Consider the following 14,116-nt stretch of genomic DNA (forward strand, 5'->3'; position numbering starts at 1 on the left):
AGAGCTGTGCTCTCTGCAGTAGAGTTTGAATGTTTGACAATTTGGCTTGAAAAAGGAAGACCTCAGGCTCAGGTACCTTATCTTCCAGGTGATCTTCAGAATTTTCCTAAGGCAAGTTAAGAGATTCACTTTCCTGGCACGGCTCTGGTAGACTGTCCAGGTTTCACAGGCATCCAACGATGAGGTCAGCACCATGGCTCTGTAGAGCTCTTCTCTTCCAAACTTTCTAGCAATGAGAGGGACAATCATCTATATGTATTCCTGGAAAGCATACTGTACCAGGGTAAGTGAACTTAGCCACACATTCCAAATTTCTCCCTTTGCTGTAACCAGTGGTTACATATATGGGTGGTGCAGTGCTTGCTGGTGAATAACTTTTGTTTTCGTGGACCTGACATATAGTAGGTTATAAATAAATGTTTATTGACTGATTAAGCATCTCACATGCTTGACAGATGATACGTCCTGTGCTGATTTAGTTGATATGTGTGTTTAAAAAAAACATGGGTCATGAAATCTGAGAAGATAGTTGGAATAAAGTTTCATCTCACATCTGTAACAAAGTTAATGGAGAAAGTGGTTGTGGGAAACCAAGTACACTAGTGCACTGGGGGTGGAGCTGAGAAGAGTCCAGTCACTCTGGAGAGCAATTTCCCGAGTTGTGCATTCTGTTTACCCCAACTGTACCACTGCATCAAAGATCAAACAAAGAGGAGAAAGGACATCTAAAGGGATAGCTATTTGTACATAAACACATGATAGACAGATGGAAAGATATCCAAATATATATATATAGTTACAGTAGCTCTTTTTGTAGTGGCAAAGAACTGAAAATTAATGGGGAATTCACTAATAAATTTTGTTATATAATGAACTGGAATTACTATTGTAATAATGATTTAAAAAAAGAGGGTTTCAGAGAATCCCGGAAAGACTAGTACAAAGTGACAGAGTGAAGTAAGCAGAATTAAGAGAATTATTATAGTAACAATAATGTTATAAAGACAAATGACTTTGAAAGATTTCAGAATCCTGATTAATGCAATGATGAGCCAACCACAGTTTCAGGGAACCAGAGGTGAAGTGTGCTACCCTCTTCCTAACAGAGAGAGGATGCCCCCAAAATGCAGAATGAGACAGAGAGTTGGGGGAATTCGTTTTGTTTGACTAAACATATCTGTTTTCATTTTTATTTTTTCAATGGGGGATAATGTGAGGGAGAGAAAATAAATGCCATTTGCTGCAAATAAATTAATTTTTAAAATAAAATAAGGCTGATAGACTCCCCTTGACTGTGTCTGGAAGAGGAAGGGGTAAAGATTCCTTTATACAGTGGCCTGAGAATTAATACATAGCACAAGAGTTATTACTCAAAGGTCATGAAGTGAAGCAAACCCTAACCCATGACCACCAGCTCCCCACTGGGTAAAGAAGTATCTAACAAATACCTGAGGAAACTCAGGGTGGAATACAAAATACCGGGGCAGACCTTACAGGGTTTAGCAAAATAAATTAGGAATTAAAAGTTGTGTTAACAATAAAAACATTATAACCAACTAAGGCTTCTTCCTGGGGGAGGGGAGAGGGGAGTAATTTGGGACTGGGTCAAGGTTTTGAATGCTAAAGGACAGAGTTTGGATAGGATCCTAGGGGCAATAGGGAAGTGTGGGGGTGTCTTGAGGAAGGGAGTGACATGAAGATGATAACTGGATTTGAAGATTACAGTTTGGCAGTTGTTTGGAGAATGAAGTGAAGAGGGAAAGACTAGAAAAAGGCAGGGAGACCAACCTGGAGGAGATGGCAACAGCCTTGGCCAGAGGAGAGGTGATGACATTGGAAGTGAAGACAAGGGGACAGATAGGGCAGCTGCTGACAAGGGACAACTGAGTAGGTAACTGAGTAGGCAGGGGGAAGGGAGAAGAAAGAGGAAGGATGGGGAAGGGGCTCTGGAAGGAGAGTGGAGTTCTTGCCAGGAAAGTCCACCAAAGGAGTAGGTATGAGAACAAAGAGGAATTCCTGTTAGGAGCCCTTTGGTGGAGGTAAATAAGGGAAGAAACAAGCACTCAGTGAAGGACCATGCTAAATTCACAAAATAACTTCATTTGACCCTCACAACAGCCCTGAAAGGGAAGTGCTGTCATCCTTTCCATTTACAGTTAAGGAAATGGAGGCAGCCAGACTAGGCTAAGTGACCGGTCCAGCATCTCTAAGGTCAGATTTGAACTTGGGCTTTCTTGCTCTCATGGTACCTCCCCCACCGCCCAGTTTGGAGATGTCAGGAAAGACAGGAAGGCTGCACAGAAAGTCCTGAGAGGGCAATGAAATCCATAGGAGTTGTAAGATCACTGACAAGGCAGAGAGCTCAGAGGGCTCAGGAAAGAGCCAGGGTGGGTGGAGGGTGAGGGGAGTGCAGCCCAGTGAGCTCTAGGATGCTGGGGCAATCAGCTCCCTCTCTCATCTGTAAAATGGGGACCAGTTCCTGCCCTCTAGGAGTGGGGGACCTGTTTGCTTCTGCTACAAAAGGGAGGTCTCTGATTGAAGAAGCTCAAACTCAAGTCAGACAGATGGGCTACAACTAAAGCCACTATTTAAGGTCCTCCTCGGGGTCAAGCACTGTACTACAACAAATAAAGACAGGCCCTGCCCTCTGTGTATATCTTTTGGGGGGGGTTGTTTTACGTTTGCAAGGCAGTGGGGTTAAGTGACTGATCCAAGGTCACACAGCTAGGTATTTAAGAGTCTGAGGTCAGTTTGAACTCAGGTCCTCCTGACTCCAGGGCAGGTCCTCCGTCCACTACACTACCTAGCTGCCTGTTAGGTCCTGCCCTCTCGTGGCTCACTTTTTAATGAAAAGAGACAACTCATTAAAGGAAGGAAGCCTTGGGAGGGGAACGTGTGGTGGGTCTGGGCCATCCCCGACATGGAGATAGGAAAATCATCCATCAAGGGAGAACGTTTGACACCAGACTATCGGAACTGGCAGGGTGCAGGCTCTAACCCAGCCCGTTCCCTACCCTTCCCACGGCACCTCAGGGCAAGTCATTTAGCCCCAAGCTTCCTTCTGAGTGATGAGAAGCCAGCTCAGCCAGGCCCCTCTGGACGCAGCGGCGACCTGCATTCGGCCTGGGGGGCTCCCGGCCCCCAATTCTGTCTCAGCCTACAAGACCGGTCCGGGTCTTGCCAGAAATCCACCCAGAAAGGAACCTGCCACGAGAGTCGAGTGTTAAATTATCTGCACAAGCGTTTCCCTGCCCAGAAACCACCGGGGCTGACTTGGGGCGACGCGGAGTCCGTTTACCAGGGGCCTCGGGCGGGTTTGAGTTGGGGGAGAAAGCCCAGCCCCGGCTCCTTCCCTGCGCGGCCGCCGGCCGGGCCCAGGGAGGGGTGGGGGTCCCGCTGCGTCTGCAGGAGGCGCCAGGCTTCAAGGCTGAGGGGGGCCCCCGGAAGCCGCGTGCACCCAGAGGGAGGCCGGGAGGCCCAGGGGCGGCCAGGCCCCGGGGAGGGGGCCGCGACCTGAGGCTGAGGGGGCCCGGCGGGGGCAGGGGAGCCTGGGGGTGGGCGCGCCCCGGGGCGCGGAGGCCACAGGCCGAGGCAGCGCGCGGGCCCGCGCGGCCGGAAGAGGCGGTGCCGGAGGGGGGAGGGGGGGGGGGGGGGCCCGCTGGGCCGGGCAGCACGCACGCGCAGCCCCTGCGCAGGCGCCCCGGCCCGGCCCGGCCCCACAGCCGCGGGGCTTCCGGGCGCGAGCCGCGGCCGCCTCTTCCTTTGTTCTCCGTCCGGTAACCCCCGGGGCGCCGCGAGACAGGCCCGGAGCGCATGCGCCCCGCCTTCCCGCTCCCCTCCCCTCCGCTATCCCGTGAGCCCTTGCGAGGGCCTATTTAAGCCCCTCGCCGCGGCTCGCTCGCCCTCTTTTCTCGGTGGCGGTGAGTGAGCGGGGGCTTGTTGGCGGGCGGGGGCGGGGAGGGCGGAGCTGGCGGCCTCACCCGGGGGCAGGGGCGGCGGGGCCGGGCCCTCGGTGATGAGACCGCTCACAGACCTGTGCCGATGCGCCCTGAGGACACACAGCCGACTGAGGGGGGCCCGCGCCCGCGCGCCCGCGCACCCCCTCCCCGCGGGCCCGGGCGCCCCTAACGCCGCTTCCTCCCCGCAGGGCTGCTGCCTGAGCGAGGCCCGGGGCCGCCGAGGCTCGGTGAGTGGGGCGGCTGGGGCCCGGGGTCTGGGGGGGGCGGGAGGAACCTTGGGGGCCGGCTACGAGGATGATCTGGCCTTGAATTCTCTCTTTCTGATGGGTCAGTGGAGAAAGCTCATCACGGCCTGAGTAGCCTCGACCAGGGCGCCCCTCCTGTGACAGGCTTCCCCACGCTCAGTGCTATGGGGGTGGGGGATGCCAGCAGGCCGCGGGCTTCTCCAGAGTGTGCCCCCTCTGTCCTGCAGGTCGAGTTTGCCCACCATGCCGGCCTGGCCTGCCAAGGCTGCAGGCTCAGGTAAGCGCCGTGACCGGGCAGAGCTCAGCAGATTTCAGGGGGGAGGTTGGGGGGGGGTGGACTTTGACCTTGGGATTGTCCACAATGATGAATTTCAGTGGCAAGCATATGACTGAATGTTTGTGATGTCACCTCTTTTTCTGACAAGTGGGCAGGCTTTTCTGTTAGAGGGGAATCAAATCCATGTAACCGAAATATGACCTCTCATTTCTGTCTCTCTAGGCACAATGGATGTGACCTGATGTGAACTGACCACAGGTAATTGAGACAGACTGGGCTTGGAGTAGGGTGTCCTCCCTGACCTCAGAAACCAGGAAAAAAGGCAAAACTTGCTGCTCCTGGAGGTTTCTAGGAAGCCAAGGGGGAAGGGAGTTGGAGCTTCACTCACTAATTCCTGTCAGATGATTTGAATTGAAGCTACTGAGGCCCTGTGAGGACCAACGTTCTTTATAGCATGTTAGAGTTCTGATGGCAGCTCCTGTTGTTAAACAGATTCTGCATCAGCAATGGCTCCTCTGACTTGCTTATTTTTCTCTCTCCCAGATCTTCTCATCCATGCTCTTCATCTTATTCCTAAATGAGTAAGTTCTCCTCAGCCAATACCACTGCTGCTTCCACATCAGAGCCCTTGGTTTGAGTTGATGATGTGGGTATGAACCCATTATCTAATGGACGACATGTGTCTTATGGCATTCTTTGAGTCACCAAAGCCCTGATCAACCATAGGGGGTTGCCCAGCTGCCTTTGCCACCTTTACTTCAGGCACTTACTAACCTGTTAACATTTCATTTGGCAGAGGAATTGCTGGCTAGTCCTGTACCAGACTGAGAAGATCATGGTAAGTAGTTTGGGATTGATTTGGGATTGCCTTGGTACCAATGAGGAAAGTAAACACATGTCTTAACCCCAGTCCTGGCCCCAGAGCCAGCAATGGTGAACCCACTGGAGCTAGCTGGGGGAGAGGAGGATGTCTTGTTCCAGAAGGAACTGTCTGAGGTACCCACACTTGTACAGGGTAGAGATTCATCCATTGGGAGGAAGCAGCTTGGTTAATTTTCCCATTTCTGTTTTAGGGTTCACTACAGCTCTCAAGTAGCAGCTCATCGAGGGAAAAGGTTAGTTGATTATTTAACCATCAGTTTCCCAAGTAACTGATGCATTTGGAAAATTCTTAAACTACGGTTTCAGTGATGAGTCTAACTAGCTCACTATGATTTATGTAAAATGAAAAGGTCTGAACATCTGAGAAACTGCCCAGGGAAAATGAAGTCTTAGGTAGGGACAGGATCTATCTGACTAGCCTATTCTTTCTTTAGGTCCATTTCAAAGAAGACTGAAGGAAATTAGTTAGGCCATTACTGTTCTGTAAGTATTTTCTTGACACTTGTTAAGATGGGGGGGGTCCTTGAATAGTATAGAGTTCTTTGCTTAGCCTCCTGGCATGATGCATTCATAGAATCTCGTTCGTCTGAACCCCTTGTTGAGATATGCATAACTGACCAGGAAAGAGCTACTGGGGCCACCCTGCTCTTGGAGGGACAGGAGGGGCAGTCTAACTCCTGTCTTTCAAAGTTGCAGGTTCTGAACATCTGACATGGGCTAGCTGGACAACTCTCCAGGGGAGTCTGGTCCAAATACATAGGTGAGTTAACCTGTTAGATCCTAGGTCAATAAATCCTGTCAAACCTCCATTTCCTATTTTGGGGCCTGTTCCCACCAGTGATGAGATGAATACCGCCCCAGTCTGATTCCTATGACTGATAGGTTGTTCTGAGTGGTTAGCAGGCCTTAGGACCTGGCAGGGCCTTCAGACAGGGCCTTGGGTTCATTTTACTCTTTCTTCCACAGGTGACTGGCTCTTCTGGTGCTTGACATGGCAAAGAAGCTTTTAGTTAGGTAAGTTCAGGGGAGCATAAAGATGAAAGATTTAACCGCCCCAGTCTGATTATGGTGACTGAATGGTATTTCTGAATTAGGCCCTTTGATTATGGAAGTAACCTTGTGCTGAGTATGAGATTCAGCTTCCCCATCCATCTTCTCCTTTGCAGGAGAGGCAGTGTCAATCTATCTCCTCCTGGATTGAGTCAGGAAATTTAGGTAAGTAGCATGGAATTTGGGCAGTGGTCAGTAAAGATCCCAATGAAGAAGACCTCACCTGTCTTACTCCTTGACCTTGCCCCAGAACCTGCAAAGGTTGAACCCACTGGGGCTGGCTAGGAGGTGGGAGGAAGCTCTGTTCAGAGAGAACTGTCTGAGGGACCTTTACCCATTTGGGGCCACCCCAACAAAGGCTTGGTTGTATCTACTGTCTTCATTTCTGAGTGCCTTCCAAGATAACACTCATTTTCCCCTCAAAGGAACTGGAACACAAGATTGTGCCAGAACACAGTACACTACATGGTATCCAGTCAATTCTGTCAGAAGAAAATGGAAGTTTTCCTTATCTTGTTTTTTGCAAATAAAGTATTTTGTTTCTCTTGAGTTTGTTACATCAATTCCCCTTGGTCACCTGGGGGTGGGTCAGGAAGATGGGGTTTGACTGAGGGAAGGGGAGGGGTTTTCCAGCCCATCCCTATGATGTTGGAGGGGGCTGGCATCATATCAAGTCCCTCTGAACTATAAATCCCCATTTGGCCTGGGGATGCCTAGCTGCCTCATTGAGATGGCTTGCTCTACTTAGAATATCTGTCATTATCCCAAGAGCTCTGGAAGTCAGGCTTGTGGAGCTGGCCCGCTGGGGCCAAGGGAGGAGTCTGGGGCGTGGTGACTGGGGGTCCATTGAGGTCTTGTGCAAGGACGCTTGGCTGGGCACTGACTGCCTGAGCTCTGGAGATGAAAGCATCTCCCCCCCTGCTGGCCCCAACATTCCACTAGGAATGGCCTCGTTTGCTTTTCTAGGCTCAGTAGATCCTCTCTCCTCCCATGCCCCCGAAGCCTGGGCTCCCTTAAGCAGCCTGTGCACTTGGCCATGGCCAGAGATTGCCTGTGGCTACTGTTAATGTTGGTGCTGCCCACTGGGAGCCAAGGGATACCATGCCTGGAGTCCAGCAGTCCTTTCTTGCCTCAGGAGGAGGGCAAGCCACAGCCCCCACTGCCCAAGGTCAGTCCCTGCATGGTGCATTGTGCTCAGCAGGTCCTGCCCAGACTGGGGGCTGGAGTCGTCTCGGTGCTCTTTAACGAGGCTCGGGCAGGTAAGGTGGGCCCAGCAAACCTGGCACTGCTCAGGGAGGCTCAGAGGGCAGCTAGTGCCTAGGTTGGGGAGCAGCTTGCCAGACCATTCATGCTCCATCCTGCCTGGGGAGCTGGAGCCACACAAGTCAGGGGAGGAGAGTTGGAAACAGGGAGCCTCTGGATAGGAGACTGGCCCAATGGATCCCAGTTGTTAAAAAGGACTAGTCCTGGAGCATTAGCCAGGTCATTAGCCCATCTCACAGATGAAGCCCAAAGACCTCAAATTGGAACCCAAGGGGCCGAGCAGTCCATTAAGATTTTATAAATTGGGGTGATGTCTCCGTTACGATAACTGACTTTTGTGATCCTCTGTCTCCTCTGCACTGAAAAGAGGTCATGAGTAGTTGAGGGTCCCACCAGTCTGTCAGGGATCCAGGACCCAGAGAAGGGTGAGAAGGGAATATGGCTTAATCCCAAGGCTGTCCTAAGAGAAGTGTGCCTTGAAGCACTGAATTAGAGGGAAAAGACAAGGATGGTTCTGTGAGATTGGAGGTAGGTCCTGCATTCTCACCTCTACCACGAAGGGTCCCTTCTGCCTCTAATCTCTGAGACTCAGTGGCTGGGCTAAGAAAGCAAAAGGGGAGGCCAGAAAGATGCCAGGGAATGACTGAGCCCCTCATCTGCTGTTCCCCCTACAGCAGAGGAACAGAAATACTGTTGGCTTCAGAGAAGGCGGGCCTGCCGGACAGAAGAACGCCTCACCAGGGTCTATGTGCTACTAGATCTGAAGGAGCCCTTGGCTACTCCCTATGAGCTCCTATCCACCTCGCGGCTCCTGTCCTCACCAAGCAGGCGCCTGCGACCCCGGAAGGATGGTCGGGCCCTGCTTAGCCTGTCAGCCTGTGGGCTCCTCTACGATGTCACCAGGCCCTTCCGGAGTGCCAGGAGAGAGGGCCGGTCCAAGGAGGCTGAATTCTGCGTGAAAGCTGTTTGTCCTGCCAGCCAGCCTTCCTGCCAGCCCCTTCAGGTAGCCCTGAGCTGCCCCCCTTTCCTAGCCATGCTCTGGGGCAGCCGCCCCAACACCAAGGATTCCTTCTCCATTCGACCCAATCCCTTGCTCCCTGGACAGGACTGAACCAACCACCAGACGTGGACTCGAGTAGGCAACCAAAAGAGACTCAGGGCTGCCGGACGGAGGCCGAAGCTCTGCCTCCATACTTCCCACCTCTGGGTTCGCGGGCTAGTGAGGCAGCAGTGACTCACCTGAATAAAATGGCCATTTGGCACCTCTGCCTAGGCTCCTCTTTCCCTCTGTGAAGACCTATTAAGCTCAAGGCAAGATGGTGTGGAGGGAGAGAACATTAGACAAAGGAAAGGGAGGGAGCATCAGGTAGCAGCAATGGACTCCTCATCACACAGGCTAATCACCAGGGCTCGCTCCAAAGAGGAAAGTAAATTAAATCAGCCCTCTTTCCCAAGGGATATGGCATTGGACCAAACACAAGAAGACCTGAGTTCAAATATGGCCTCAGACACTTTTTTTTTAATTTTTCAAGGCAATGGGGTTAAGTGACTTGCCCAAGGCCCCACAGCTAGGTCATTATTAAGTGTCTGAGGTCGGATTTGAACCCCGGTACTCCTGATTCCAGGGCCGGTGCTCTATCCACTGCGCCACCTAGCTGCCCCTTCAGACACTTTCTAGTTGAGCCATCCTTAACTGCTCTCTGCCTCAGTTTTCTCAACTGTAAATAAGGACCAAATAAAAACCATCTGCCAGGACTGTTGCAAACATCAAATGAGATTATTGTAAAGATTATTGTAAAAAAAAAATTAGCCTGGTGTGGTGCATAGGAGCTATTTTAAAATACTTTCTTTGAGGCACTCACTCTAGCAGGGAATGACCACCTCTATATATGTAGCCATACAGAAAGTAGAGAAAGGGCAGCTAGGTGGCGCAGTGGATAGAGCACCGGCCCTGGCGTCAGGAGTACCCGGGTTCAAATCCGGTCTCAGACACAGTTACCCAGCTGTGTGGCCTTGGGCAAGTCACTTAACCCCATTGCCTTAAATAAATTAAAAAAAAAAAAAATAGATTCAAGATAAAGTACTAGTGGCTGGGGGAAATTAGGAAAGATATATAGGAGATGTTTAAACAATTCTCAGTGGAAGAGGTAAAGGCTCAAACCTTACTATTGCCCCCTTTCTAGCTAGTGGCTCTTGGGTCAGCTTTGACTTTTGGTTTCCTTGTCTGCAAAATATGGAGAAATGCTTTGGATTTATACAGCTCAATGAGACCCAGTAGACTGGGTTAAGGATTGCAAAGACAATAAGACAAAGGTTCACATTCTAACTACAAGGCTTATTGAATAAAGAATAAGGAATAAGTGTGTATACAAGAGGATGTGTACAATTGAGCTTCCCTGTCACCCTCTTTGATCCAGAGAAAAGACACATACTTCCCTAATCACAGATCAACTCTTGTTTTTTAATATTTTTTTTTGCAAGGCAATGGGGTTAGGTGGCTTGCCCAAGGTCACACAGCTAGGTCATTATGAAGTGCCTGAGGCCGGATTTGAACTCGGGTACTCCTGACTCCAGGGCCGCTGCTCTATCCATTGTGCCACCTAGCTGCTCCCCACAGTTCAACTCTTGCCAGACATCAATCCAACCCAATTCAGCCCAACCCAAAGATGATCTACAGAAGTCAGGACCTGGGTGGTGGTTTACACTAAGGTAGAAAAAGGGATCTGGATGCTAGGGTAAGTAAACATCTACCACCTTTGGACATTCCCATCACCAATAGGCTAGAGAAGGTAGAATGCAGGGGTTTGTAGAATCCTTCTGGTCTTGGCCTACACTGGGGTCTATTTCTTGGTCAGTCTGTCCATCTCTAACTGCATTATCCTTGCCTCTTTTTCAGAATAAAAGGAGCCTGGTTTAGTCAGTCTGCCTCTAGGCAATAGAAATGGGAACCTTTACTGGAAGGGGGGGGGTTGCTAGTTGGCACAGTAGATAGAGCACTGGCCCTGGAGTCAGGTGTACCCGAGTTCAAATCTGGCTTCAGACAATAATTACCTAGCTGTGTGGCCTTGGGCAAGTCATTTAACCCCATTGCCTTGCAAAGAAAAAGGCGGGGGGGGTAGGGGTTAGTTGACCCTCTTTCTAGATCTGTGTGTGAGGAGGAGGGAAGGATTTTGGAGATAGGAGAGTCAAGAACTCATCCTTTTAAGTTAATTGCCTCATAATAACCTGAGAACCCAGGTAGGGAAAGAGAGAAGGGAATGGGGATCCCACAATTGGAAGCAATAGTGTCTACTAGTCAAGATCAAGAGAAAGAAAGAGCTCTCATTTCAAGGCCAAATTGATGACCAGGTAGAAGACCCTAGGGAGGAAACTCCTGGCTTCTGGGAAGAGATAGAAACCTTTTATGATTGCCTGGTTTCATTTCTGGTCTTGAGCATTGATTGTTGGGGACAGGATAGTGTATCCCAACCCACAAGAGTGGTGTGACCATAACACTGGATTTGAAATCCAAGGACTTAGATTCAGATCTCATTCTGCTATTTCCCAGCTGTGTGACCTTGAGTAAGTCCCTTCCCCTTACTAAGGTATAAACTGACTGTGTGATAGGAATTCTGCTAAACTTTGGTGGTACAAATACAAACATAAAAAATGACAATGACACTATAGTGCTCAAAGAAATGACAAGCAGAAAAAACTTGGGAAGACTTAAATGAATTGATGCAAAGTGAAGCAAGCAGAACCAAGAGAACCTTGTACACAACAGCAACATTGCACAATGATCATCTTGAAGGACTTCACTATTCTGAACAATTCAGTAATCCAAGAAAATTCTAAAGGACTCAAGATGAAAAGAAAAAGAACTGATGGAATGAGTCCAGATCAAACCATTGATGCCTCATTTGATTTTCATCACAATCCTGGGAGGTAGGTGCTGCTATTAATTCCAGTTTTAATGATGAAAAACTGAGATGAAGAAGGGAAAGTCTTGCTTAGGATCACCCAACTGGCGTCTGAGACCAGAGTTGCTTCTTCCTCACTCCAAATGCAGTATTCTATACACTGTGTCATCTGGCGCTTTGAACAGACATTCACAGTGAGACTTGGGCTGCGACAAGATTATTTTAGCAGCCATTTGGAGGATAGATTGGCAAGAAGAAAAACTAGAGCTAGGGGAGTCAGTGATGAAACTATTACAATAGTCTAGAACAAAGAGAATTGAGATATTTAACAAATGAGTGGTGGAATGGGGCAGCTAGGTGGCGTAGTGGATAAAGCACCGGCCTTGGAGTCAGGAGTACCTGGGTTCAAATCCGGTCTCAGACACTAAATAATTACCTAGCTGTGTGGCCTTGGGCAAGCCACTTAACCCCATTTGCCTTGCAAAAAAACCTAAAAAAAAAAAAGAGTGGTGGGGGTTGGGGTAAAGCAGGGCGCAAACATTGATATACTTTTAAGTTTGATCTGCTTTTATGATCATTTTCTACATCACTTTCTTGAGACCGGGCAATCAGCAAGACAATAATAAATGAAGTCCTGACTTGAAGCCTTTATGGACTTCTGAGGTATAAAATGCTTACACTGGAAGTTTAATAACTCTGAGTTACCCCGGTTCACTTCTGGTGATATCCATCTGAGGATAGAGAAACGAAGAGGTGAAAGAGTTGAGGTAAAGACTGGGTCTATTGGGACCCAGCAACTGATCAAGTATGGATTGTGGTGGACAGAGATGTTTGAAGATGACCCCAAGGGAAGGGTGGGAGAAAGGATGGGTTTGGTAAGGAAAATGAGTTCTGATTTGGATAGGTGAGAGTTTGAAATGCCAAAGGTTATCCCATCGGAGAGGTCGACAGGCAATAAATATAAATGTAAATGTAAAATCATTTTAAGATAATACAGATCTGAGGGACAGCTAGGTGGCCCAGTGGATAGAACACTGGCCCTAGAGTCAGGAGAACTTGAGTTCAAATCCAACCTCAGATACTTAATAATGCCCTAGCTCTATGACCTTGGGCAAGTCACTTAACTCCAAAGCTTTCCAAAAACAAACAATATTGGACTGCCTGGACCTCAGATTATGAGAATGATGAGTGGAGATAGAGATTGGAGAGTCATTTACAGAGAGATGATTAAAAGTGAGATCTTGCTACTATTCCCTCATGCTCTGAGCACAAGGGGAGATCTCTGGGGTGGAAATAAAGATCCCTCAAATTACAGACCCTCAGAACATCTGCTGTAAGACACACAAGGACAAAAATTCCAAGTTTGAATGACCTCAGACGGCAATGTCTGAGGGAGCCACTAGGTGGCTATCTACGGCAACCTCTTCCCCTCTTCCTCCGCCCGCCCTGCCCTCCTAGAATGGAGTCCTACAGAACCCAGAGCTTGGGGAGTTAAGGTCCCTAAGCCAGAGCATCTCCATACTCCTCCCCGCCCCCAAGCGACTTGAGACCATCTAAATTGCAGGGCAAGTGCTGATCTGCATTGACAGGAGTTTCTTCAATGAAGGCTCTCTATGCCATGGAATCATAGGTTTAGTCTACAATAACAACAGTAATAACAATAATTAAAACAACAATGACAAGTCCTCCCTTCCCCAAAACTCTACCCATGGGTGGGGAAGCAAAGCAAGTGGATGCCAGTCACAATCATAGAAAGCCAAGGTTGCCCTTGGTAGCCATCAGTGCCCCAAAACTGACTGGCCTCAGCTGTTAAGATCCCACAAGAACTCTAGGGAGTTAGTCCGTAAGCCTGCCAATTCCTCAGATTGAGTTACCACTCTGATGGCAGAAAGTGAAGAGGAATTAAGAAGCCTCTTGATGAGGGTGAAAGAGGAGAGTGTAAAAACTGGCTTGAAGATTAACATTTAAAAAACTAAGATCATGGCAAGTGGTTCCATTATTTCCTGGCAAACAGAGGAAGAAAAATTGGAAGCAGAGATAGATTTTCTAATCTTAGGCTCAGAGAGAGAGTAATGCAGATAGTGACTACAGTCATTAAATTAAAAGACACTTGTTTCTTGGAAAGTTATGACAAATCTGGACAGTCTGCTAAAAAGCAAAGTGAACTTTGCTGACAAAGGAAAGGTCTGTGGAGTCAAAGCTAGTTTTTCCAGTAGCAATATTTGGATGTGAGAATGGACTATAAATTGAGTACTAATTTTGAATTGTGCTGGAAAAGACTTCGAGAGTCCCTTGGACAAGATCAAATCAGTTAATTCTTAAAGAAATTAATTCAGATGATTCCACTAGAATTTTGAAACTGAAACTTAAATACTTTGTCCAAAGATGGGACTCATTGTAAAAGATCCCGATATTGGAAAAGATTGAAATCAAAAGGAAAGAGGGAATGGCAGAAGATAAGATGGACAGATAGTGTCATGGAAACAAGGAACAAAAATTTGGGCAAATGCTGAGAGATAGTAAAAGCATAGAAGGGCTTGG

The 14,116-nt window shown here is 48.8% G+C and overlaps 1 protein-coding gene and 7 non-coding genes across 12 annotated transcripts; all 8 read left to right on the forward strand.

Moving 5' to 3' along the window:
- Positions 1-3,719: 3,719 nt before the first annotated feature.
- LOC141518874 (uncharacterized) lies at positions 3,720-9,562 on the forward strand. 5 transcript variants are annotated; one of them, XM_074231247.1, is made up of 12 exons: positions 3,958-4,186; positions 4,432-4,481; positions 4,704-4,739; positions 5,025-5,062; positions 5,278-5,319; positions 5,555-5,596; positions 5,798-5,846; positions 6,060-6,123; positions 6,330-6,377; positions 6,530-6,578; positions 6,839-7,672; positions 8,351-9,562. In XM_074231247.1, the coding sequence occupies exons 11-12, from the start codon at positions 7,450-7,452 to the stop codon at positions 8,785-8,787; spliced, it is 660 nt and encodes a 219-aa protein (XP_074087348.1). In that variant the 5' UTR covers positions 3,958-4,186; positions 4,432-4,481; positions 4,704-4,739; positions 5,025-5,062; positions 5,278-5,319; positions 5,555-5,596; positions 5,798-5,846; positions 6,060-6,123; positions 6,330-6,377; positions 6,530-6,578; positions 6,839-7,449; the 3' UTR covers positions 8,788-9,562. The 5 variants fall into 5 exon arrangements, 4 of the variants coding, with proteins under 4 accessions (XP_074087348.1, XP_074087346.1, XP_074087349.1 ...); XM_074231245.1 differs by having other exon boundaries at positions 3,966-4,186; positions 6,054-6,123; XM_074231248.1 differs by having other exon boundaries at positions 3,968-4,186; positions 6,054-6,123; positions 6,839-7,581.
- LOC141519754 (small nucleolar RNA SNORD26) lies at positions 4,246-4,320 on the forward strand. The gene has a single exon (XR_012477397.1). It is a non-coding gene; the product is annotated as a small nucleolar RNA SNORD26 (small nucleolar RNA).
- On the forward strand, positions 4,878-4,955 carry LOC141519753 (small nucleolar RNA SNORD28). Its single transcript, XR_012477396.1, has one exon. It is a non-coding gene; the product is annotated as a small nucleolar RNA SNORD28 (small nucleolar RNA).
- On the forward strand, positions 5,355-5,481 carry LOC141519758 (small nucleolar RNA SNORD22). Its single transcript, XR_012477401.1, has one exon. It is a non-coding gene; the product is annotated as a small nucleolar RNA SNORD22 (small nucleolar RNA).
- Positions 5,664-5,732, forward strand: LOC141519750 (small nucleolar RNA SNORD29). Its single transcript, XR_012477393.1, has one exon. It is a non-coding gene; the product is annotated as a small nucleolar RNA SNORD29 (small nucleolar RNA).
- On the forward strand, positions 6,194-6,260 carry LOC141519755 (small nucleolar RNA SNORD31). The gene has a single exon (XR_012477398.1). It is a non-coding gene; the product is annotated as a small nucleolar RNA SNORD31 (small nucleolar RNA).
- On the forward strand, positions 6,393-6,458 carry LOC141519756 (small nucleolar RNA SNORD31). The gene has a single exon (XR_012477399.1). It is a non-coding gene; the product is annotated as a small nucleolar RNA SNORD31 (small nucleolar RNA).
- LOC141519761 (small nucleolar RNA SNORD22) lies at positions 6,616-6,741 on the forward strand. Its single transcript, XR_012477403.1, has one exon. It is a non-coding gene; the product is annotated as a small nucleolar RNA SNORD22 (small nucleolar RNA).
- Positions 9,563-14,116: the final 4,554 nt, after the last annotated feature.

Source organism: Macrotis lagotis, chromosome 3 (assembly GCF_037893015.1).
Source record: "Macrotis lagotis isolate mMagLag1 chromosome 3, bilby.v1.9.chrom.fasta, whole genome shotgun sequence".
NCBI lineage: Eukaryota > Metazoa > Chordata > Mammalia > Peramelemorphia > Peramelidae > Macrotis > Macrotis lagotis.

Coding starts and splice junctions, on each gene's coding strand:
- LOC141518874 (XM_074231247.1), top strand. CDS start 7,450: ATGGCCAGAGATTGCCTGTGGCTACTGTTAATGTTGGTGCTGCCCACT. Junction 7,673..8,350: donor CTTTAACGAGGCTCGGGCAG/GTAAGGTGGGCC, acceptor TTCCCCCTACAG/CAGAGGAACAGAAATACTGT.